This window comes from Neoarius graeffei, chromosome 16 (assembly GCF_027579695.1).
Source record: "Neoarius graeffei isolate fNeoGra1 chromosome 16, fNeoGra1.pri, whole genome shotgun sequence".
NCBI lineage: Eukaryota > Metazoa > Chordata > Actinopteri > Siluriformes > Ariidae > Neoarius > Neoarius graeffei.
In genome coordinates, this window is record NC_083584.1 from 70,893,330 (window position 1) to 70,920,783 (window position 27,454).

The 27,454-nt window shown below is 40.7% G+C and overlaps 1 protein-coding gene across 7 annotated transcripts in view; it reads right to left on the reverse strand.

Annotated features, from left to right (window-relative positions):
- Positions 1-27,454, reverse strand: part of LOC132900991 (cGMP-dependent 3',5'-cyclic phosphodiesterase) — a 542,454-nt gene that overhangs the window by 30,096 nt on the left and 484,904 nt on the right. For all 7 annotated transcript variants that reach the window (XM_060943407.1, XM_060943409.1, XM_060943411.1 and 4 more), the window contains 6 exons: positions 22,619-22,749; positions 19,649-19,760; positions 19,047-19,086; positions 6,931-6,994; positions 5,627-5,708; positions 2,653-2,827 (listed from right to left, as the gene is read on the reverse strand). In XM_060943407.1, the coding sequence (XP_060799390.1) occupies positions 2,653-2,827; positions 5,627-5,708; positions 6,931-6,994; positions 19,047-19,086; positions 19,649-19,760; positions 22,619-22,749 (604 nt within the window). The remainder of the gene's footprint in view (positions 1-2,652; positions 2,828-5,626; positions 5,709-6,930; positions 6,995-19,046; positions 19,087-19,648; positions 19,761-22,618; positions 22,750-27,454) is intronic.

The following is a 27,454-nucleotide window of genomic DNA, read 5'->3' on the forward strand; positions in this document are numbered from 1 at the left end:
AGATCTGCTTCCCTGTCCACAAACACACAGACTACAATAGCAGGATGAAGGAGGGCGATTTTGAATTGGGTCATGGTGAAGCAGGAAAAAATAAGCGGAGAATTTAGGGCAACATGGCCTTAAATTTATTAATTGTTCTATTATAAAAAACTAATAAAATTGGAAGTCTGTGATTCGAATTCAGTAGCTTTCGGTCCACGAAACAAAAATAAATGGGTGTCGGGGAAAATTCTTTTTATGACCTAAACTTGAAAAATCTGAAAGGCAGTCTACCTTTAAGACTGTTATAAATAGTTTAAAAGTAAACAACATAATTAGTGACTTGATATGTATAAAAATAAATCAATAAAATTCAGAAAAGACAACAGATATGGGACATTCTCGGTTTTGTAACACATTGGTTTGGAGTGGACAAAATATTTTAGACACTTTCCATGTGGTCCTTTATAAAAATCAGCAGCCATTAAGACTCCAGGTGTTTAGCATGTACAATATGCATTAAATGGATACATGTTCTTAGCTTTTCTCAGTAGGAATAGGTTAACACACTGAAGACATACACCTACAGTATATTTCGGAGTGGACACTTCTGGATGGACAGATGTTGACATGCTTCTCTCCTCCATGTTTCAGAAGCTGGTTCAGATATGTTTTGTTCTAAAGTAACAAGCATAGAGTAAAAATGTACCCGATTTACAAAGATGTAAGAGCAAGTGACAGAAAAGTCGAAGTGCACATTTTGGACAGACACTTGCTCATGCGTATTTAAATCTGCCCTGTGAAGAACAAAACTTGGATACAGTCACCAATGCATGATTTATTTAAAGCACATATTCTTATTTAATTTCCCATTAGATTTTTTTATGACAAATATCCTTCTTCAGAAATTATGTCAGTTAGGGAACTGAAGACTTTTCAAGTGGGAAACCCAATTTTGTCCAAAGTTTAACTGGCCTGTATATTTTCAAGACAAACAATTTTTTAAAAGTTTTTTTTAATATAAATGTACTGCATATTATTATGCATTTATTCATATATGGCATTTCACATAATATATATTATATATAAATACTGTAACATTAACCCTAATTTCTATACATCCCCAGTACTCCAGGAGACTGTGAAAATGCCCTTATATATTCTACTATGTCATTGAGTCAGAAAATCAGACTCATAGCATGTGTAGCATTTTAGTGTGTTGTAGCATGAATAGCCGGTATGCTAACTGGCTAATCAGCAGCTCGGATGGGAGATGGAAGGAGAAACGACAAGCAGCTGCTCAGACAAATGAGTGAATCAAACCCAATGTTGGCTCAGACCATCTGTTAAGGATTTATACTAATTCAACTGTAACAATTATTTAAAAAAAACATATAATATCTTCGTCTTAATTACCATCTCATCTCATCATCTCTAGCCGCTTTATCCTTCTACAGGGTCGCAGGCAAGCTGGAGCCTATCCCAGCTGACTACGGGCGAAAGGCAGGGTACACCCTGGACAAGTCGCCAGGTCATCACAGGGCTGACACATAGACACAGACAACCATTCACACTCACATTCACACCTACGCTCAATTTAGAGTCACCAGTTAACCTAACCTGCATGTCTTTGGACTGTGGGGGAAACCGGAGCACCCGGAGGAAACCCACACGGACACGGGGAGAACATGCAAACTCCACACAGAAGGGCCCTCGCCGGCCCTGGGGCTCGAACCCAGGACCTTCTTGCTGTGAGGCGACAGCGCTAACCACTACACCACCGTGCCGCCCCGTCTTAATTACCAAGTTAAGAAAATATATATTTATGTAGATAGACACTAAAACCTCAGGGATCCTCCTGATTGCAGGTCTGTGTGGAAATCAGAGACGTGTAGACCACATTAAACAATATATGGTCACTACCATATTTCACCATCGTGAATTAACTTTAACGTTAACACCACTACTTGGTTATCATTCATGAAACATTGACTATTTGTTCTCTAGCTTATCTAGCATGCTAGTGAGGATGTAAACATGAACCCAGGAATTGGTTTGTGAAAATAATTATGTTATATTTTATAAATCAATTCTGAATTATCATCAAGGAATCTTGTTCTAATATAAAATTAAATCAAAAGTAGCATTTCAGCCAATCAGGGGCTTCATCTGTCCAGCCTGGGGCTCTATCATTCTCACTCAAAGGGGATGAAAAGCAACTAATACAATTTAATAGAACTGTAACAGAAATATGATGGTTGTGACATCATGCATCATACACACCTCAGCGTACTTCATGTGGAGGGTAGTTTCCATGTACAATATGAGGCGGAGCAAATGGACGCAGTGCATATGGCACGTACGCAGAAGCTGGAGGATCACCACAGACCCTCACTTTGCAGCAGTGATGTTCTTGTAGCCGTGGAAACAGTGTTTTTTTTTTTGTGTGTGTGTGTGCGTGTGTGTGTGTCTGTGTAATGGCGCCTGGCGGTGGGTTTGTCTTCGCGCAGCTCTCACAGACGTTGTCTTCATGTTCAGTACTTCACCATGTTCTCTGATTCAGAAACTTGTGTAGTTAAATCTTAGTAACTGACAGTGACCTCGTCCACTCACAGTACACTGGAAACACAACACAACCACTTCTCTCTGTTCTAAAGCTATTTACTTCCATACCTCCGTTCTCGTCCTTGATGGGGAAACACAGTATGTTGCGTGTGCGGAAACCCGTACTGTCGTCCACGCCACGGTAGAAAAGTGGGTGTGAGTATGCATCCTTAATGTTGAGGATTTTTCCTGTAGTGGCCACGTGACCAGCAATGCCCTGATCCGCTGGGATACGGAACTCCTTCTGTTTACACAAAATAATACATACATTAATGACACACTGACCATGTGACCCAGCGTCACAGTGAACTACATTTATAACTGTTCAGTTATAAGGAGCATCACATTAAGAAATATTGCAGGAAGTATATAGCTATATCAGTACTGCATTCAGCCCTGTCAATAACTGCTGGCAGTCGGTGAGTTTGCCGCCTCCATGACCGGCGACTTGCAATGTTTTTCTTCTCATCTCATCTCATTCTCTGTAGCCGCTTTATCCTGTTCTACAGGGTTGCAGGCAAGCTGGAGCCTATCCCAGCTGACGAGAGGCGGGGTACACCCTGGACAAGTCGCCAGGTCATCACAGGGCTGACACATAGACACAGACAACCATTCACACTCACATTCACACCTACGCTCAATTTAGAGTCACCAGTTAACCTAACCTGCATGTCTTTGGACTGTGGGGGAAACCGGAGCACCCGGAGGAAACCCACGTGGACACGGGGAGAACATGCAAACTCCGCACAGAAAGGCCCTCGCCGGCCACGGGGCTTGAACCCAGGACCTTCTTGCTGTGAGGCGACAGCGCTAACCACTACACCACCGTGCCGCCCGCAATGTTTTTCTTTTAAAAAAAAAAAACCTTGTATTTTTATGTGACATGTTTTGTATGTTTTTATTCACTGAGAAAAGCGATCTTTTTAGACAACAAGAACTGCGTTTGTGCTACGACAACGCCATTGTTTACTAGTATCTGTGCCAGTACTGCCATGCATTATCTAGCTGAGTTAGAGTTACACTTCATACAAGAGTGCTCTGAGAGCACAATATCCCCCGCTGGCAACTAGGCCATAACTCTGGTAAAATGTGACTGAATCGAACGACATTACAATATGCATATTATTGACATATAATAAAGAATCCTGTCAAGTTTCGTGACATTCCTCCAAAAATTGTGAGAGGAGATGATTTCAGAAGGTGAGTACCCTTCCTGGGACGGACGGATGGACATTGCCATGACATAATCCCCCTTCAGGCCTTTTGGGCAGCAGGGATAAAAAAAAAAAAAACTTTTTGCCAAATTACATGAAATTCTTCCAAAAATTGTGAGGGAAGTTGATTTCAGAAAGCAAGCACACCTTGGTGAAATTGCCAAAGTACAAGTTTGTTAATAATCAAGAGCATAACTCTGGTAAAATTTGCCCAAATTAAACCAAATTTTGACCCGCGTATAACCATCATATAACAAAGCCTTTTGCCAAGTTTGGTGAAATTCCTCCACAAATTGTGAGAGGAGATGATTTCAGAAGAACAAACACCCTCATCATGAAATTGTCAAAGTACAAGTAATTTAATCAAGGGTCAAAACTCTCGTAAAATTTTTACAAACGAAATTAAATCGCAATATGTGTATTACCATCATATAACAAGGCCTTTTGCCAAGCTTCGAGAAATTGTGAAAGTACAAGGTTGTTAATCAAGGGCTGTAACTCTGGTAAAATGTGACCGAATTTAACGAAATTACAATATGCATATTACCGACATATAACAAAGAATCCTGGAAAGTTTTGTGAAATTCCTCCAAAAATTGTGAGAGGAGATGATTTCAGAAGGTGAGCACCCTTCCTGGGAGGGAGGGAGGGAGGGAGGGACGGACATCGCCACGACATAATCCCCTTCGGGCCTTTCGGCCAGTGGGGGATAAAAAGTGAAGTCTGTTCATTCATGTATTTTAATTAATACTGGACAAGTCTTGCAGTGCCTGCTATTTAGTTCAGTTTATTTGTATCGTGCTTTTAACAAAGCAGCTTTACAGAAAAATAAAGACTTTAAACATATGAGCTAATTTTATCCCAAATAAATTTATTTATCCCTAATTTATTTATTAGCAATAAAGACTTTGTTATATCACAAATTATGCACCAAAAAATGGACCATGTCTTTACAATTTTCCCTGATCCAGGATGAGTTTTATAGCAATAAAAGTGAAACAAGCGATGCGTTGCAATATATTATATGAGCCCGCATGTATAATAGGGGAGAGCGGGGAGACTTGGGACAGTTTGTATTCCTATAAATTAATTTCAACCAATCAAGTTTTAGATTCCATCAGAAGTTAGATGTCGCCCCTGAGAGTAACCAACTTCCTTTGGAGCCAAAGTTGGACACAGCAGTAAGGTTTGTGCAGTTCAATATTTTATCAACCAAAACTTGCATTTTCTCCTTCACCTCCACCTCCATTCTGTGGTGTAATGTACACTGGAGAATGGGGATTTGTTAGGAATGAATGAATGTGACGCTCCCTGCACAGAATTTCACACAATCTACAAAAGCTGAAAACTGGTCCCAGGTCTCCCTGCTCTCTCCTATGTGATATCATATGGGTAGCAAGTGAGTCCACATATATTATAAGTTGACCCATGACTGACCTATAAAACTTGAAAATAGGTCAAATTAGCATGAAATCATCAGAGAAGCTTTATTTTTGTTTTCATTACTTTCATATTTTTCACATATTACCCACCTAAATCATGAGATCAAGAAGAACATTTTATTTACTCTGATATATAAAATATTGCATTCTGGATCACTCACAATACTCTATTTTACATCTATATTTTAAGAATTGTCCAGGACCCCCAGACCCAACGCCTTTTTTCACATCGCGGTGGCTTTGGGTCTGCCTACTACTCTTTTCCAAATACCCCCTACTCCAAAAATTATTGACAGGGCTGTGTATTACATCATCAGTATAACCCCAACATGCTACATGGCTGTATCTCTGTCTCTCTCTCTCTCTCTCTCTCTCTCTCTCACATACCTCATCATCGTTCACTACGCCACCATCAAACACTTTGGCCACAAGTTCATGACTGACACGATCGAGCAGGAACACTGAACAACTGAGGAAGGAGAGAGAGAGAAAGAGAGAGAGAAAGAAAAAGGAGAAACAAAGACGTGAAGGAGAAATAAAAAAAAAATTAAGAGATGACAAACTGCATATTGTGTGAAGGTGTATAGAAAGGGGGTGTGTATACTTTTGAATAAACAGCTTATTTATTTCGGTTATTTATTCCTACACACAGACACATAATAAATATGCACGAAGAGTTTTTATGTAACTCTAATCCACACATCTGTCTGTTTCATCTTCATTTTGTGAGCGTGGTTCCTCATCAGGCTGGAGGTGAAAAATCTTTTACAGAATAACATCTGGACTGCGTCATTTTCAGAATAATGGGAGAAAACTGCAGCTGCATGCTGAAGAGCCTCACTAATGCTTTTGTAGCGGAATGAACACAAATCCCCACGGCCATGCTCTAAAAGCCTTCCAGAAGAGTGGAACTCATTATAACGGCAAAGGGGGAATAAATCTGGAATGGGACGTTTAACAGGCATATAAGGGTGTGCTTGTCAAGGGTGTACATACTTTTAACCGTATAGTCCATCAGTGACCATATACAAACAGCTAGCATTTGTTCTTCAGCTATTCTTACAGTAGATACATTTATTCTAACTATAGCAGTACCTTCTAGGCATGTAATGAGTCGTACCTACTCATAACTTTCCTCGAGTAAATATTAAAACATCATGCAATGAATTTGTCTCCTAATGTACCCCACTGGCTGCTTTTAAGCACTTGAATAGCGAGGCTTGTTAGTTGCATTCTGAACTACACAAATTTCCTTAAATTGTCATTTTGAAATTTTGCTCGTAGGCTACAGAATTCTTTTTGACTCAGATGCATACTAATAAGTCTTTGATAAGTTAGCATAATTTAACTTGGTTAGTCACACAGCCATGATTTCAGTGAAATTTAAAATCACTCTCTCATGAGAGTTTGTTTAGAAAAGCAGGGAGAGACCACTTCGCTCACACGGTCTTGGACCTGAGTGGGATCACCGTGTTCTCACCTGGCTGAAGAACCGCACTGAGGCGGAGACCACACCAGGGTTCTGGTCAAACACTACACACTGTTCAATCATCACGATTTTACCTGCTAACAATAAATATTGCAGAGGTTCATACCTACACTGTACTAGACTATTCTCTGTGTGTGTGTGTGCGTGTGCGTGTGTGTTGTTTGTACGTACGCCAGAGAGTGTGAGAGAAAAACAGACTCACATCTCAGCGTTGCTCAGGTTCCGAGCCTCCACAATGATCTCCTGCAGTAGAACGGACACATCGTCTGAAAGAGAGAGAAACAGGTTCATTAGCACAGCTCACAATTCATCTCTTTACCATCTCTGATTATAATGACTGATCCTCAAAGCCCAGTTGAGCACATTTTCATCTGAACTAAATTTTAAAAACTGACCCAGGAGTATCATCATCATCATCATCATCATCACCACAGCAGTGAAGTTTATCAATAAAAACCACACCAAACTGTGTAGATAAGTTCCACGTACAGTGTCTTACAAAAGTATTCATCCCCCTTGGTGTTTGTCCTGTTTTGTCGCATTACAAGCTGGAATTAAAATGGATTTTGGGGGATTAGCACCATTTGATTTACACAACATGCCTACCACTTTAAAGGTGAAAATTGTTGTTTTACTGTGACACAAACAATAATTAAGATTAAAAAAAACAGAAATCTGGAGTATGTATAGGTATTCATCCCCCAAAGTCAATACTTTGTAGAGCCACCTTTTGCTGCAATTACAGCTGCAAGTCTCTTGGGGTATGTCTCTATTAGCTTAGCCACTGGGATTTTTGCCCATTCCTCAAGGCAAAACTGCTTCAACTCCTTCAAGTTAGATGGGTTACATTGGTGGACAGCAATCTCCAGGTTATGCCACAGATTCTCAACTGGATTGAGGTCTGGGCTTTGACTAGGCCATTCCAAGACATTTAAATGTTTAGTGTAAAAGTGTAGTTTTAGCAGTATGTTTAGGGTCATTGTCCTGCTGGAACATGAACCTTCATCCCAGTCTCAAACCTCTGGTCGACTCAAACAGGTTTTCCTCCAGAATTGCCCTGTATTTAGTGCCATCCATCTTTCCTTCAGTCCTGACCAGATTTCCTGTCCCTGCAGATAAAAAAAAAAAAAAAAACATCCCCACAGCATGATGCTGCCACCACCATGCTTCACTGTAGGAATGGCGTTCTCAGGGTGCTGGGTTTGCACCACACATGGCATTTCCCATGATGGTCAAAAAGATCAATTTTAGTCTCATCTGATCAGAGAATCTTCTTCCATGTGTTTGGGGAGTCTGCCACCTGTTGTTAGGCAAACTCCAAACGTGTTTTCTGAAGCAATAACTTTTTTTCTGGCCACTCTTCCATAAAGCCCCACTGTGTGGAGTGTACGACTTAAAGTGGTCCGATGGACAGATACTCCCATCTCCGCTGTGGATCTCTGCAGCTCCTTCAGTGTTATCTTTGGTGTCTTTGTTGCATCTCTGATTAATGCCCTCCTTGTCCGGTCTGTGAGTTTTGGTGGGTGGCCTTCTCATGTCAGGTTTGTAGTGGTGTCATATTCTTTCCATTTTGCTATAATGGATTTAATGGTGCTCCCTGGGATATTCAAAGTTTGGGATATTTTTTATAACCCAACCCTGATCTATAATTCTCCACAACTTTGTCTCTGAACCGTTTGGAGGCTCCACAAGCGGAGTCCATCCACATCGCATCTGCTTTAATATCAACAGATCTTCGATTAAGGAACATGAATCCTTTCATCATGGCACACCTTCATCTGTTCAGTGTGCTGACTGCAGGATGTTTAGTCATTCTTCCTCCATCGCTAGCAATAGCTTTATTTGTGATAAGTGCAGATTAGTTAGCTCTCTGACAGAGAAGATTATAGTGCTAGAAGCGCGTGTCCAGGCTTTAGAGAAGGCCAGTGAGAATGAGAACAGTGTAGGTTCTGTAGGGGAAAGTCTGGAGTTAGCCCTAGGTAGAGTTAGCAATCCCCCAACTCCGGCATTAGAGCCCTTACAGCGGGGCGAATGGGTGACGACTCGGCGGCATAAGCATAGAGCCAAAGCTACCGCTGAGGCTCACCTACAGGAGCGGCACTCCTCTCTACGTCATGTGTCGAACAGGTTTGCTTTCCTTAGTGACGCACCCACTGAGAAACCTGAAAGAGCTCTGGTTATAGGGGACTCTATCATACGGCACGTGAAATTAGCTCAGCCTTTGGGGCACCAGCAGCTTTATCGCATTGCTCCTGTGAAGGACGGCCCCATGAGGATAGTTGAGGGTTATACCTGGAGGATGCTCTGGACTCTTGCAGTGATGCTTTTGTGGCTGAGGACTACGGTTGTCTTGCTGACTTTGGGACTGTGGTTGTCATGAACAGTTTTGCACTCAAGTTTCCATCAATGAAGAGCTATAACATCAACGAAACTGTCCTCATGTTAAAACTGTTAATATTATAGTCAGGCTGTCTGTTGTTGCCCAAATGAGGATGGGTTCCCTTTTGAGTCTGGTTCCTCTCGAGGTTTCTTCCTCATGTCGTCTGAGGGAGTTTTTCCTTGCCACCGTCGCCACAGGCTTGCTCATTGGGGATAGATTAGGGATAAAATTAGCTCATGTTTTAAGTCGTTAAAATTCTGTAAAGCCGCTTTGCGACAATGTTTATTGTTAAAAGTGCTATACAAATAAACTTTACTTGACTTGACTTGACTTTAGTCAGGTGTATACCAGGAGCCAGGGCGCCGGACACAGCAGGTAATCTTAGGGTCCGAGGCAAGCACAGGTTCTCAAAGATAGTTATCCATGCAGGAGCTAATGATGTACGCCTTCATCAGTCTGAGGTCACCAAGAGTAACTTTGTAGAGGTATTTAAATTAGGGAAGGCGATGTCCGATGCTGTAGTATGCCCCATCCCAATGCGGCGTGGTGATATAGCTTACAGCAGGTTATGGTCACTGAACTGCTGGTTGTCCAGGTGGTGCTCTGAAAACAGTGCGGGCTTTATAGATAATTGGGCTAATTTTGAGGGCACTGCTGGCCTGTTAGGGCGGGACAGTATCCATCCCACTCAGGAAGGTGCTGCTCTCATTTCCTGCAGCATAGGTCATAGTCTCAGAACAGGCCTAGTTAATTTCTGACAATCCAGAGCCAAGGCCAGGGAGCAGACGAACAGGCTAAACCGACTGTCTGCTAGCTGCACAGAGTCGTCACTCAGGGTCCACTACATCGAGACTGTGTCTGTTCCCCGAGCTAAACAAAAAGGTAGAAATATTCAGAGAGTTTGTTCCAGTAATCTAATCAATATAAAATTAGATCATACTGACTGTACAGCCGCTGCCAGCACCTTTGATCTAAAGGTGGGGCTATTAAATATTAGATCTCTTACATCTAAAGTGCTAATGGTTAATGAACTCATTACTGATCAGGAGTTTAATGTACTTTGTTAAACTGAAACATGGATTATGCCAAATGAATATATAGCATTAAATGAAGCGAGTCCTCCTGGATACAGTTATATACACCAGCCTCGTCTAACTGGCAGAGGAGGAGGCATCGCGGTTATTTATAATGATTATCTAGGTGTAACACAAAAACCTGGTTATAAATTTAATACATTTGAAGTTCTTCATACTCATATAAATGTATGTAGCCTCGAAAAATAGGTCTACCCAGTTAACTCCGTTACTTATTATTTACAGGCCCCTGAGGCCATATTCTGAGTTTCTTTCTGAATTTGCAGATTTTATCTCAGATCTGGTTATTTCCTTAGACAAAGCTTTAGTTGTTGGAGATTTTAATATTCACTTCGATAACCCAGAAGACCCTTTGAAAACAGCGTTTGTGTCCATTTTAGATTCAGTAGGGATTAATCAGAATGTCATAGGACCGACCCATAATGGTGGTCACACCCTCGATCTAATACTAACATTCAGGTTAAACGTATAAAATATAGCCACACTTCCACAGTCTGAAGTTATCTCAGATCATTATCTCATTCAAAATATGTCTGAGTAATAATATATGCACCTCACCACGCTACTGTATTAAACGTTGTGGCAGCGGGGGCGTGGTCAAGCGCCGGTCTGTGACAGGAGGGTGGAGCCAGGGAAGGTGAGTGGCAGAATCGCTACACCTGACGGTAATTAACCTGTGTTTGTGTGTGTTTTCCCAGTAACCGCTCCCTATTTTAAGGAGGCAGAGAGAGAGCAGAGGGAGCGCAACCCGGGACCAGACGAAGTGTGTGTGTGTGTGTGTGTGTGTGTGTGTGTATGAGATTACTCCGACTGAAAAGTTGTGAAAATAAATAGCCTTATCTGCCTCAAAGCATTGTCCTGCCGTCCTCTGTGCTCCACCCATACTCGATACGTGCTACAAACGTACATTCACGTCAACTACTGCACAGAGCTTTATAAATGATCTCCCAGAGTTATCAACTTTGATTGGGTCACTGTCAGCCCCTGCAGAACTTGATCAGGCAACTGAATGCTTAGAGTCAATGTTCCGCCATACCTTAGATAATGTAGCTCCTCTTAAAAGGAAAATGGTCAGAGACAAAAAATTAGCACCCTGGAATAATGATGACACTCGCACATTAAAACAGACCACTCGAAAATTGGAATGTAAATGGTGTCAAACAAAATTGGTAGTGTTCAAATTAGCGTGGAAGGAGAGCTTCCTGAAGTATAGAAAAGCTCTTAGTGCTGCTAGAGCAACATATCTCTCCTCCCTAAAAGAAGATAACAAAAATAATCCTAGATTCCTATTGAATACTGTAGCAAAATTAACCAGGAATAAGTCCAATATAGACACATGTACACCTGTAGTATGTAGGAGCAACGATTTCATGAATTTTTTTAATGACAAGATTGAGAATATCCGACAAAAAATTCAAACTACTAATTTAAGGTCAGACGACATAGGTGACCCTGTAGTTAACAATATAACCATATCAGATCAGCAATTAGAATGTTTTACTCCCCTAAAAGAAACTGAATTACTTTCATTAATCTTGGCATCAAAAGCCTCAACTTGCGTAGTAGGTTGCTTACAACCTACACGTCTATTCAAACAGATAATACCTGAAGTAACTGAATCGCTTCTAAAAATAATAATTTTTTTTCTTAGGATTGGCTATGTACCCAAATCCTTTAAACTAGCAGTTATCAAACCCCTGATTAAAAAACCTGACCTTGATCCCTGTCAGCTGTCCAATTATCGGCCAATATCAAACCTCCCCTTTATCTCCAAGATCCTTGAAAAAGCTGTGGCACAGCAGTTATGCTCATATTTACATAGAAATAACATCAATGAACTGTATCAGTCAGGATTTAGACCTCATCATAGCACAGAGACAGCTCTGGTTAAAGTAGTAAATGACCTACTGTTGACGTCTGATGACGGCTGTGTCTTACTGCTTAGTGCAGCATTTGATACCATTGATCATTCCATTCTTCTGGATAGACTAGAAAATGTTGTGGGAGTTAAGGGAACGGCCCTCTCCTGGCTCAGGTCTTATTTAACTGATCGCTATCAGTATGTTGATATAAATGGTGATATTTCTAGAAGTGCTGAGGTAAAGTTTGGTGTTCCACAAGGTTCTGTCTTGGGTCCATTGCTTTTTTCTTTATATAATGTTACCTCTGGGTGATATTATTCGTAAACATTGTATTAGTTTCCACTGTTATGCTGATGACACAGTTGTATGTTTCTGCAAAACCTGATGAGAGACATCAGTTTAATAGAATTGAGGAATGTGTAAAGGACATTAGACACTGGATGCTTATTAACTTCCTTCTGCTTAGCTCTGACAAGACTGAATTACTTGTATTCGGACCACATGCAGCTAGAAGTAAGTCTTCTGATGACACAGTAACTCTGGATGGCCTTTCTGTTTCTTCACGGGCAGCAGTAAAAGATGTCAGAGTGATTATTGACCCCAGTCTTTCATTCAAAGCTCACATTGATAACATTACCTGGATAGCTTTCTTTCATCTCAGAAATATTGCTAAGATAAGAAATTTAATGTCACTACATGACGTGGAAAAACTAGTTCATGCTTTCGTTACCTCCAGGTTGGATTATTGCAATGCCTTACTGTCTGGATGTTCCAATAAATGCATAAACAAACTCCAGTTAGTTCAAAATGCAGCAGCAAGAGTCCTTACTAGAACTAGAAAATATCAGACACCCCCGGAGGAGCTCCGCACCCAATGCGTTCGCTCACCTCGCCTCCGCAGAGGAGGGGTGAACCTGCATAGTCTCCAGCCGGTAGGTCGGGCACCCCGGAAGGAGAGTGATCCGGCGTCTATCAGGATTGCACTTGTGAATACACGATCGCTTGGGAATAAGACATTTATCCTGAATGACTTCTTCAAAATGCAAAAGTTGGATCTGTTGTGCCTGACAGAAACCTGGCTAAGAGCTGGTGAGTTGAGCCCTTTCGCAGAACTTTTACCCCTTGATTGCTCATACCTAAACTCACCGAGAACAACCGGACGCGGTGGTGGCTTAGCATCTGTTTTTAAAAACTGTTTTAAGTGCAAGCAGTGGCTGGAGGCCCATTATTCCAGTTTTGACCTGAATGTGTTTGAGTTGGATCCCCCGCAACCAGTCTTATGTGCCGTGATATACTGACCCCAAAATATAATAAGGACTTTATTCAGGACTTCTCTCACTTTTTGTCTGGGATCATGGTGAAATATGATCATGTTTTAATTATTGGAGATTTCAACATTCATGTCTGCTGCCCCTCCAAGCCTCTGTCAAAAGATTTTCTCAATATTATTGACTCTTTTAATCTTGTTCAGTCTGTGTCTGGCCCCACTCAAATACTGGGGCACACGTTAGATCTGGTGTTATCCTGTGGGCTACCTGTGCAAAACGTAAAGGTTCATGATGCTGTCTTTTCTGATCATATGCCTGTGTTATTTGAAATCCCTTTCCATGGTCATATCGCTAAACCCTGCGCTCCTGCGTGCTGGTGTCGTATTATGAACCCTACTACTACTACTCATTTCTCTGCTGCATTTAAAAGTGCTGCTGAGGCTCAAACACCTGTCTGTCTTGATACTGAACAACTGACATCCTTTTTTTACTCTACCTGCAATAACATCCTTGACCGTGTTGCACCTTTTAAAATACTGCGCCCGAAAACCAAAAAAGAGCCATGGCTGACTGACATTTCTCGCTCAATCAGGCGAGAGTGTAGGAGGGCAAAACGCAAGTGGAATAAAGATAAGTTGCATGTATCTTTTGACATTTTAAAGGAAACTTGGCTCAAATACCAAAAAATTGCTAAATCAGAAAAAACAAAATATTTTTCTGATATTGTTCTACGCAACTGTGGCAAACCACATGTTCTTTTCAACACTATTAATACTGCTCTCAATAAAACACCAGTCTGTTGAGTTAGACACCTCCTCAGTGAGTAGTGAAAAATTTCTGCAGTACCTTGTTTCTAAAATATCCAGCATCAGAGCTCTGATCCCCCCCCCCGATCCTTCTATCTCTGTCACTTGCCCTGCGACTTTTAGTCACTTTGAGCCTATATCATTTGCTAACTTAAGCAAAACCATTGGGATAATGAAAATTTCATCTGGTCCAACAGACATTGTTCCTCCTCTTCTCATTACACAGACAATTGAGACCATAGGTCTCAACATATTAGCGATCATGAACTGTAGTCTTGCTTCAGGTGTTGTGCCAAAGAAATTTAAGCATGCTGTTGTACAGCCATTGATTAAAAAACCTAATTTAGACACTTCAATCCTATCTAACTACAGACCTATCTCAAAACTTCCATTTTTATCTAAGGTGCTGGAAAAACTTGTGCTTCAACAACTGTAGTCTTTTCTAGATACACATGGTATCCTGGAACCTCTGCAATGTGGTTTTAAAGCTCTCCACAGCACTGAGTCAGAGATACTAAAAGTTTTTAATGATCTCCTGTTAGCCACTGACTCTGGAAATTCTGCTATTCTGATCCTCCTTGATCTCATTGCTGCATTTGATACCGTAGATCATGATATATTAATCTCCCATCTAGAGCACTGTGTTGGTATCAGAGGCACTGCTCTTGAATGGTTTAGATCCTACCTAGCAGACAGAAGTTTTTCTGTCTGCCTGGATGGATCGGTATCCCCCTCTGCACCTCTCCCTTGGGGTGTTCCTCAAGGGTCCATTCTGGGGCCTATATTGTTTTCCTTATACATGCTTCCCTTGGGATCCATCCTTAGAAAATATAACATCTTCCATTGCTATGCAGATGATACACAGATTTACATGCCATTAAAACATAATGACCCCCACTCCTTTAAACATTTATTATACTGTCTAGAGGTCATCAAAGCCTGGATGGCTCTAAATTTTTTAAACTTTAATAAAAATAAAACTGAGGTCTTAGTCTTTCGGCCCAGTGCTGCTTGTGGTACACATGGAGACTTAGGCCCCCTTGAACCATATGTCAAAGACACTGCAAAAAACCTTGGTGTAACTTTAGACTGTAATTTTAAATTGGAGAAACAAATAAATACAGTTGTAAAATCTAGTTTTTTCCAGCTAAGGCTTTTATCCAAGGTTAAGCCCTTCTTATGACTCAAAAACTCTGAGATGGCTATTCATGCCTTTGTCTCTTCCCGCCTAGACTACTGCAATGCCCTATATGTGGGCATTAGCTGTTCCTCCTTATCCTGTCTTCAACTAGTTCAGAATGCTGCAGCCCGCCTTCTAACCAGAACACGAAGGGGGGAGCATGTTACACCTGTGCTTGCAGCCCTGTTTGTTATAGAATAAATTTTAAAATTCTTTTATTTGTTTTCAAATCTTTACATGGTCTGGCTCCACTTTATATATCAGATCTTCTAAAGGTTCAGACAACATCTAGGGCATGTAGGTCAGCCGACCAACTCCGTCTTGTTGTTCCTCGCTCTAGGCTAAAAAGCAGAGGTGACCGGGCCTTTGCAGTGATTGCACCTAAGCTCTGGAACGAGCTGACACTGCACATAATGCCTGGCTCCTTCCTTGGCTGTTTTTAAATCTCATCTAAAAACCCATTTTTATGCCCTGGCGTTCAATACAGCATGATTGTCTAATTTATTTATCTGTATGTATGTGTATATTGTTATGCTCACTTTTTGTTGTCTTTTCTGTTGTCTGTCAAGTCATACTACTTTGCCTGTCCAGCACTTTGGTCAGCTGTTGTTGTTTTTAAAGTGCTTTATAAATAAACGTGACGATGTGACTTGACTAGAAAATATGACCACATCACCCCTGTCTTATCCACACTGCATTGGCTCCCAATCAAATTTTGTATTGATTATAAAATACTACTATTGACCTTTAAAGCACTAAATGGTCTCACACCACAGTACCTGAGCGAACTTCTGGTCCTCTATGACCTGCCACGCCTACTTAGATCAAAAGGTGCAGGCTATCTGCTGGTACCTCGTATAGTGAAGGCCACATCAGGGGGCAGAGCCTTTTCTTACAAAGCCCCACAGTTATGGAACAGCCTTCCAAGTGGTGTTCGGGAATCAGACACGGTCTCAGTGTTTAAGTCTAGGCTGAAAACATATCTATTTAGTCAAGCCTTTTGTTAATGGTGTTTATGAGGTAAAGGTGTAGATCTGGAGGGTCCTCAGACAGAGTGTTTTGGTAAACTAGGATGTATGGATGCTGTCAGTCCCCACTCACTTGCTCACTCAAGTTTGTTGGCGGTGTAGTGGCTGGCTGCTTTATGTCCCGGGGCTCCCTCATGCCTGTGTTACCTTCTGGCTCTCCCCTTTTAGTTATGCTGTCATAGTTAGTTGCCAGAGTCCCTGCTTGTACTCAGCGCAATATGTATACTGTTCCTACTTATTCAGGTGACATTGGGCATACCTAACAATCTGTGTTTTCTCTCTCTTTCTCTCCCCCTCCAAAATCTGTCCCTCTGAGTTATATGTCAATCCTGAGATTGAGATGCTGACCTCTTCTGCTCCTCGGACCTGCCTGATCCATCCTGGTACCCTGTGTCTGGTTGGAGTCTCATCGCATTGCTCCTGTGGAGGGCGGCCCCATGTGTACAGTTGGGGGTCATGCCTGGAGGACGCTCTGGACTCTTGCAGTGGTGCTTTTGTGGCTGGGGACTGCAGTTGACTTGCTGACTTTGGGACTGCAGTTGTTGTGAACGGTTTTGCGCTCGGGTTTCCGTCGGTGGGGGGTTTATAGCATCAACGAAGCTGACTTTATGTTAGGACTGTTAATGTTATAGTCATGCTGTCTGTTGTTGCCCAAATGAGAATGGGTTCCCTTTTGAGTCTGGTTCCTTTTGAGGTTTCTTCCTCATGTCGTCTGAGGGAGTTTTTCCTTGCCACCGTCACCACAGGCTTGCTCATTGGGGATAGATTAGAGATAAAATTAGCTCATATTTTAAGTCCTTCAAATTCTGTAAAGCTGCTTTGCGACAATATTTATTGTTAAAAGCGCTATACAAATAAACTTGACTTGACTTCATGTTGCTTGCTTAGTAGTGTTGCAGAGTCAGGGTCCTTCCAGAACAGGTTGATTTATACAGACATCATGTGACACATCATGTGACACTTTGCTTGCACACAGGTGGAGCTTGATCAACTAATTATGTGACTTATGAAGTGAATTGGTTGGACCAGCTCTTATTTAGGGGTTTCATACGAAAGGGGGTGAATACCTATGCACACTCCAGATGTCTGGTTTTTTTTCCATCTTAATTATTGTTTGTGTCACAATAAAACAGCAGTTTGCACCTTTAAAGCTGTAGGCATGTTGTGTAAATCAAATGGTGCTAACCCTCCAAACATTCCAGCTTGTAATGTGACAAAACAGGATGAATACTTTTGTATTAATCAAGGGGGATGAATACTTTTGTAAGACACTGTAACTTCATTTCCATCCACACTTCCTGTGTACACTCGCAGTGAGCGACAAAGCAGCAGGTTTATCATTATGAAATCATAATCATACATGTGCCTCACGGACCAACGATTTCACTGACATTTGAGTTGAGATATTCTAATTCTATGTCTAATTCCTTAGACCAATCCTACAGCACACGTGGACCAACATTTCTTCAGTTCCCTGCTCAGCTGCAGTTAGCTCCCACTGTTTAACTGTGGTTTCATCTGATTCTGGCATATACACCTTCTCATAGTTACATTATTAAATGTGTACTGAAACATCAGGAGGAAAAATAAAGCTCAGAAGGAAAAGGAGAGAACGTTAGTGTGTCTAGTACAGCTATCTCACTTTGTCACAAAGTAGCTTTACAGAAACCTGGACCCAGACCTGGATTAGTGCGCTGTACGAGCCGATGATTTACAGCCTACGTGTGTATTGACAGATGTGCATGGTTACACAAAGGAAATGTGTAATACACACAGCACTGTTCTTTTAGACACTATGACGTTCCAAAAGTCTCCGTCGAGGAGAAAGATCAATAACACCATGGAGAAGATTAATAATCGACCAGCAGACGCATTGATCGGTTCTCGGATCACACTGACAGCTGAGGAACTTTGCTCCACATATTCTGATCCTTAATATCCACCACACTGCAGTGGTTAAAGCACTTACTGCAAATCTTCTTACATTTCAACACTGTTTCATCTACACACACAACCCTTTGTTTAGTGTTTGTTTAGCTGTAGTTACCTATAATCTGTTCACATATTCATCGAAATATCTGATTTCTTTACATCTGTGTAAGAGACATCTGCATGTCCCGTTGTTAAATACATAAAATCTGAATAAAATCAGACTTTGGGTTTGAAGCCAACCAAACATTGCTTAGCAGATGTTTTGATGTCAGATATTTATGACAAGAACCGAATGAAACCAGTATGAAGGATAAATCAGGACCACAGATACAACTGTGATCCAACAGACTGCAGGCACATAACATCTGTGTATAAACGATTTTCTTTTTAATTATATTATTTTTTGCATAATTATGGAGAATATAATATAAACATCACAAAGCAGACCAGTGCACACCCAAAATGAAGAATTTTATAGTTACAAAATATTTAGCATGTGGGGTTTCACAAAATGTTCTTTCATTATGTAACAGAATGGTCAAATACTGCATGTAAAGATATTAATATTTTTTAATGTTAATATTAGTTTACATCTTGTTTTCTGAATGTGCTATAAATATTCTTTAATAATTTAATAAAAGCCCACACTTGACCCTTTCTATATAGCTCGATATTTTCTATTTTCTTTCTAAACATGCAAATGAAGCTAAAGTTGAATTCTGAGTCAGAATCTGAAAAAAAGAGATCTGCTTTCTGTTTTTAACTCACCGAGGTGTGTGAAAAGATTTTTGGCCACCTGAAGTAGAGCCTGTACACACACACACACACACACACACAGACACACACACCTACCTTAACAAACCAATCAATAACAGACATCATTCTGGCATTTCACTGTTGTTCTGATCTGATTAATCACCAAAACATTCAAAATACAAGTCAGAAAAAACATATCATATACACAGTACATACATTATATAATCTATACATCTCTAATATACATAAAGACATGTGCACTTACATAAGACTTACACGAATGAATGAATGAATGAATGAATAAGAAAATAATAAATATTTAATTAAATGAAGGGAACTTGATTTGGTCATCAGGGTATGGTCTGACAAAAAAAGTGCAGTTATTGAGTAAATGCATATAAAAATCAATACAAGCACACACTGAACCGTGTGTGAGAAAGCGTGCGTGTGTGTGTGTGTGTGTATGTCCTGAGAGAGTCAGAACACAAGAAGCACTCAGCAGATCCCTCGAGTCATGAGTCGCTGCTCAGCACTTTGTGAGACCTGAGAGACCACAGCACTTATCCCTACATATGTTCATCTCTCTCTCTGTTCATCTATTTCCCCATTCCTACCTGACACTCAAACTTTAGTTTCTGCTCCTTCTGGAAGGCAAGTGTGCTGGTGAGCACGGTAGAGGTGTAACAGAAACAGTGCTGGATCATGTGTTCATCTGCTGCTGAATATCTGAATGCGAGAGAGAGAGAGAGAGAGACTTAAGAACAAGCATTAGTGTGAATTATAGAATTTAATGTAACCATGTGTTACTGTGCATATGTTCTGCATTAGTGTGTTTTGGTATAAAATGTAGTGAGTGAGTTTATGTCTCGGTAGTAAATAAGAGGAGGTTTTAACTTGAAAATTTAAATATATTTAAGGTTATGGTGTGTGTGTGTGTGTGTGTGTGTATATATATATATATATATATATATATGTGTGTGTGTGTGTGTGTGTGTGTGTGTAATATGACTCTCACTGGATAACAGACTAAAGAAAAAATAAATCTAATAAAATTTATGGGATGTACATTAACCTGAAATAATGGTGTCCTTACTGCTAACTAATAAACAAACGCTTTGCACTTTAACTGTTAAACTGTCACAGTCTAAAAAACCCTCATAAATTAAAAACACAAATCACTTTCTGTTCACTATCAATACTCACTACATAGGGTATAACTACAGTGCCATGCACTCTTCTACTGTCAAGTGAGAAAATGAATTTGTATGCTTTTTTTTGTATGTTGTACTTTTGTTTTCATGTATACGTTTAAAATGCACGTTTATGGAAAACTTTATAACGCGAACCTGCACATGCCCGTTGTGTGTTTTTAACATGTTATCAATGTGCTAGGACTATGTCATTTTATTTGCAGTTTCATTTAATTTGCACACACACACACACACACACACACACACACACACACACACACACTTGTCTCATTATCCTTGTGAGGACCTTCCATTAACACAATTACAGTGGTGCTTGAAAGTTTGTGAACCCTTTAGAATTTTCTATATTTCTGCATAAATATGACCTAAAACATCATCAGATTTTCACACAAGTCCAAAAAGTAGATAAAGAGAACCCAGTTAAACAAATGAGACAAAAATATTATACTTGGTCATTTATTTATTAAGGAAAATGATCCAATATTACATATTTGTGAGTGGCAAAAGTATGTGAACCTCTAGGATTAGCAGTTAATTTGAAGGTGAAATTAGAGTCAGGTGTTTTCAGTCAATGGGATGACAATCAGGTGTGAGTGGGCACCCTGTTTTATTTAAAGAACAGGGATCTATCAAAGTCTGAGCTTCACAACACATGTTGGTGGAAGTGTATCATGGCACGAACAAAGGAGATTTCCGAGGACGTCAAAAAAAGCGTTGTTGATGCTCATCAGGCTGGAAAAGGTTACAAAACCATCTCTAAAGAGTCCAATCCACAGTCAGACAGATTGTGTACAAATGGAGGAAATTCAAGACCATTGTTACCCTCCCCAGGAGTGGTCGATCAACAAAGATCACTCCAAGAGCAAGGCGGGTAATAGTTGGCGAGGTCACAAAGGACCCCAGGGTATCTTCTAAGCAACTGAAGGCCTCTCTCACATTGGCTAATGTTAATGTTCATGAGTCCACCATCAGGAGAACACTGAACAACAATGGTGTGCATGGCAGGGGTGCAAGGAGAAAGCCACTGCTCTCCAAAAACAACATTGCTGCTCGTCTGCAGTTTGCTAAAGATCACGTGGACACACCAGAAGGCTATTGGAAAAATGTTTTGTGGACGGACGAGACCAAAATAGAACTTTTTGGTTTAAATGAGAAGCGTTATGTTTGGAGAAAGGAAAACACTGCATTCCAGCATAAGAACCTTATCCCATCTGTGAAACATGGTGGTGGTAGTATCATGGTTTGGGCCTGTTTTGCTGCATCTGGGCCAGGATGGCTTGCTATCATTGATGGAACAATGAATTCTGAATTATGCCAGCGAATTCTAAAGGAAAATGTCAGGACATCTGTCCATGAACTGAACCTCAAGAGAAGGTGGGTCATGCAGCAAGACAACGGCCCTAAGCACACAAGTCGTTCTACCAAAGAATGGCTAAAGAAGAATAAATTAATGTTTTGGAATGGCCAAGTCAAAGTCCTGACCTTTGTCCAAAGTCCAAAGACATGCAGTTAGGTTAACGTGGGGCGGCCTTGGGCTGAAGTGCCCTTGAGCAAGGTACCTAACCCCTGACTGCTCCCTGGGCGCTCTAGTGTGGCTGCCCACTGCTCTGGGTGTGTGTGCATTTGTTCACTGCTTCAGGTGGGTTAAATGCAGAGAATGAATTTCACTGTGCTTGAAGTGTGCATGTGACAAATAAAGGTTTCTTCTTCTTTTTAATCCAGTCGAAATGTTGTGGAAGGACCTGAAGCGAGCAGTTCATGTGAGGAAACCCACCAACATCCCAGAGTTGAAGCTGTTCTGTATGGAGGAATGGGCTAAAATTCCTCCAAGCCGGTGTGCAGGACTGATCAACAGTTACCGCAAATGTTTATCTGCAGTTATTGCTGCACAAGGTACTGAAATAGATACTGAAAGCAAAGGTTCACATACTTTTGTCACTCACAGATATGTAATATTGGATCATTTTCCTCAATAAATAAATGACCAAGTATAATATTTTTGTCTCATTTGTTTAACTGGGTTCTCTTTATCTACTTTTAGGACTTATGTGAAAATCTGATGATGTTTTAAGTCATATTTAGGCAGAAATAGAGAAAATTCTAAAGGGTTCACAAACTTTCAAGCACCACTGTATTAATGCTATGCCTGCACCTAAACCTAACTCTAACCTTAACCTCATTAATGAAAAGGAAACTTTTTGGCTCTTTTATTTATTATTATTTTTTTTATTTTTGTTCAGCAATAATAATTTCCTTGTGGGGACCATCCAAATGTCCGCACAAGGTTGAAATATCCTTGTGGGGACATTTGGTCCTCAGTAGTATATAAAAACATGCACATACAAACACGCACACACATACACTCACACTTACTTCTGCCCTCCCTTCTTGTTAAAGACGCATGCTAGCGCCACCACCTGGGTAGTAGCTTGACTGACAACAGGCACACACAGCATGGAGTGAGCTTCAAACCCCAACATACTGCTGAGCTGCCTTCTCTCCTCCTGATAGATAGATAGATAGATAGATAGATAGATAGATAGATAGATAGATAGATAGATAGATAGATAGATGGTTGAAACACATTAGAATAGATTAAGGGACATTACACTCTTTAGCACACCAATGATATATTGGTAATAATTACACTTTGTGTGTGTGTGTGTGTGTGTGTGTGCGTGTGCGCGTGTGCATTAAGGTTTAATATAATTTACACGTGTAACCACAAAAATATATTTGAATACTCTCAATTTAACTGAGCAAAAATGTATTTAAATAAAACTGAACCACATTTTAATGAACTTACCTGATCAAAGATTAAGAATTGTAATCCTAGGTGATTCTTTAACTACTGAAAACACTTGTTATAGTCTATTCCTCAAAAATGGTGTTTATTTTAGTATGTACACATTGCCAATGAACTCAGAACTGAGCAGACAGTCGATGTCACCTGCAGCAGAGTCAGATGCTGATCATTTTAGAGGAATATGTGTGTGGCAGTTTTACAGGGAGAATAAGTTATCATTGTTGTTTTTTTCTTCAGCTGGAGGAACGGAACTTTATTGCATTCTCGCTAAAATCAGTCCTGGGTGCAGGACGAGTTGGCAAAGAGAAAACTGTAAAAATCTGACTCCTAGTCCTAGTGTGTGGCTCCTGGCAGCACTCTCCTCTGGTTCTGCGCTACTGGTGAATGTCTGAGTTTAGTGAAGTTTCCCTCTCCAGGTCTATTCAGTCATGCAGGAATCAATCTTCACAGCACTAGAAATAAGCCTGGTGCTAACTGAGGAATGAGGCCTGAGCAGACGGAAAATGAGTTGATGCCTCAACAAGTAGAACAGCTGCTTAAGAGGTTCTGTTGCATCTTCATGTTGGAATAATGCTTCTGTTCATACAGGAAGCACTGGAAATACCAGGTAAATACCAGCAATACAGGTGCTTCACTGTAACATTCATTTATCAGTCTCATCAAATGATCAGTCATTAAATATCCCCTTTTTATGCTAAGAATTTTAATTAGAAATTACTCACCTTTAAATAAATCAAAGCTATTAAAACCTCCATTTTAGTTGAGAACAGTAATAATCACTGACTTGGTTTCTGAAGGTTTACTTCTAAATAGTTTGGCTTCTTGAAAAATGAATTAACGTGTGCGATATGTGGACATGCCTCCTGGAACAACAGGGAAGAGAAATATGGCAGGGGCTTTAAGAGACTTGTATATGGTGGATAGCCAGCTATAGAAACTACAAAAATATTTCCAATGACAAAATAAGTTCCAAGGCATAGCACTAATGGAAATAAAGCTACGGAGTTCAGATTTTATTCTCCCTCCGCATAAATGGAGATCACTGACTGAGTAAGCGTGTTAGTACGCACAGAGTGAGATCACATGCAAAGATAAGGGAGAGATCAAAGAGACAATAAAAGAGATTTGTGGTGGTGCGCATGATTTCCTCTGTTGAAAAGAATGCTGATTTTTATAAACCGTTTGCAGCTTCAGATTACTCAACACAGTAAAACTTAAAAGAAATAATCATGAGCACCATCTTTTCCTGCCCACATGTACAGTTTTACTTGGAGCTCACTGTGACCACGAGAGGAATGAGGCTTAAGCCTTTGAAGTATCTGTGTGCGTCTCTCTGAATAAGCACCGATGTGGCCTTTGAAAGAGTCGTCCTTGTGTTGTTGCAGTTTGTTCGGTGCTAATGAATGGCAATGCAGCATGTTTTAGTTTGTTTTCAAGTGCATTTTGCAGGTTAATTCATCCATGGATTTACTTCCTGACAAAGTCCAGCCAGCTTTATAACTCGCGGTGGTCCGGCTGTCCAACGAAGTTGAAAGTAGCTGTTTTCACTTACTATTAAAAGTCAAAATAAACTTGCATGAGGAAAAAAGAAAGACAAATACATGCTATTGGGTAGCACCTGGGTAGCTTCTCTACTACCTGGGTAGCTTCTCTTCTCTGTCTACACCCAGTCTCTTGGCCCAGTTATCTCTGCTCATGGTCTACCCTACCACTGCTGTGACATCCAAAGCTGGATGGACAACCATCACCCACGGTAAAGCTCAACCCAGGCAAGACAGCAGTAATCTACATTCCTGCTCCATTGTCATCTCCATGGGGGACATCTCCAGGTCTCCTTCACCCACTGCGAAGAATCTCGGGGTTGTGTTTGACAACAAACTCTCCTCTTCAGTGAACATCGCTGCAGTGACCTGGACATAATAGATTCCTCCTCTACAACATCTGAAGGATCTGCCCTTTTCTTATCACCTACCTATCACAGCTCACATTAAATTTAAGACATTGGTGCTAGCTTACTAGGCTGTCAAGGGGTTGGGGTCAGCATACCATACCTCCAGAGTCTGATCCCCCACTACACACCAGCCAGATCCCTATGTGTTGCTACTACTGGTTGCCTGGCCCCTCCTCCTCCTCCTGTCTGCTCCTGCCCAGTCCACTCAAGACTATCTGTCCTGGCTCCCTGTTGGTGGAATGACCTTCCCATTGAGGTCAGAACTGCTCACTCCCTGACCACCTTCAAGCACAGACCAAAGACTCACCTCTTCAGGCTGCACTTCTTCCTTGCCCACTGTGTAACTGTGTTTCGGTCTTGACCAACCCAGGCTGTGTATGGTCCAGCCTGGGGTTAGCTGTTTTGAGTTCTTTACTTAGTTGTACTTTATATGGTTGGTTTGTTATCTTGGCTGTTTGAGTATTGGTACTTCAACAGAATATTACACTAGGTATTACGGTCACTTGTTCAGTTGGCACTAGAACTTTCTTGTCTCGAAGTTCAGCACTTTGTGTACCTGACTTTTGCACTCATTGTATGTCACTCTGGATAAGAGTGTCTGCTAAATGCCATGTAATGTAAAGTACCGGTTGATTTTATGCCATTGGGAGAGGTGAGCATTTTGCTCATTACGATCTCAGATGATAGTAATTAGATCTCCCCTTTCCATCTAGATCACCCATGGTGATCAACCTAAGGCTACGGCCACATTAATATGTTTTAGTTTTAAAACGCATAATTTTTGCTATGTTTACGCCTGGCATCCACACTATGCTGGAGTTTTCAAGCCCCAGAAATTGAGACTTTTGGACCCGTTTTAGTTTGAAAACTCCAGGGTAGTATTTTAGTGTAGACGGGTAAAAGCGTAGACATTTGGAAATGAAGATGCAGACCCCCATGTTCACTTCCTGACTGGTTGTCATCATTCACAATGTATCCTTCGTCACACTCCTATCACATGACCCTTTTCCAGAAGAAAACAAGTGGCACCAGCTGTTTATACTGGCACGTGCATGCCCAGTGTAAGCGAATGGTCACGTGATACACATTTTCAGGTGTGTTAGTATGGACAGAGATTATTTCTGATACAGAACTAAAACACTTGCCTGGATGGAGATTGTTTTCCTTTTAAAATGTCAGTTTAAATGTATTAATGTGGACATAGCCTAAGAGAGAAAGATGCTTTCTTTTATGATCCATCACAGAAGGCAATTGGACCTAGAGCAACTAGACAAAAGCTCGTGAAGCGGTTTGGTGGGTGATGTATACTCATCTTACATACTACTGATTGCTGTAAAAGTAAAAGTGCACCCCATATCTGTGGATACATGATACTATATTCAGAAGTTTGGTAGCTTGACTCTTGATGGTGTTTCCAAAAATACAAGAAAGCACTGATGCAATGGCTGGTATCAAGTGTGTATGTTAGCACGAGTGTGTGTTAGGTTTAATAGCTGTTATGTGAAGGATGGTTCGGTATAACAGTACAAAAACACTTGTGCAATAAAATAAGAGCTGTGTGGGCAATGCTGCAGGAGTGTGAGCGTCTCCTCTGTAATGTGAGTGAGCATGAGGAGAGAAGATGGAGGAACAAAACTGTGTACCATGTAATGCTCAGTTACTTCCATATGTTTTATGTAGTTTCATGTAGGGAATATGGCTAAAAGAGCAAGCAAAGTGCTCCAATTTAGCTTTTCTGCCTCATTTTTCTCCTCATGGTGCCTCTAGTGCTACTGCAGCCTTTCTTTTTTGAATGCCTTTTTTTAAAAGAAGAGTTTCTATCATTCTATTAATACAACTGCCTGACAGCAAGCTGAGAGGGCCATAGGGACTGAGGCATGGTGATGAGGCACATTGATGAGACAGGCTAAGTGTACATGGATGGGAACCCTCATAACCCCACATCCCCAGAGACACTGTTAGACACAAAATTACCAGCTCTGTCTCCTTTCTCTTATAAGAGACTGAACACTTACCGTTTCTCCTTCAGGCTTTGCCCTTGTGCTCTAGCTTCTCACACAATAATACTTGTCCAACTGAGAACTCCATATGCTTAGCCCAAACTTTTCAGTTCTGGGTTGTAAGGCTGTGCAATCTGCCAAAAATAGCGTGACTTTTTTCAGGCTGGATCACGATCCACGATATGATCATGATGTTGGTTTTTAAGACTATTTTACAACCCAAAATAATTCCCATAGTAATGAAAATACTGTATCTCTACAAGGAAACACAATTTTACAAAAAAAAAACTTTTAAAAGACACCTTAGGCCAAAGTACCTTTTCAAACTAATCTAAACAAAGTGCACTTCATAACAATGTAAACAATTATTTCTAAAATGAAAACATTGATAACATTTTAAAATGTCAAATAAAACACACATTATCTCTAGTAATGACTTCATTATGTTTTTA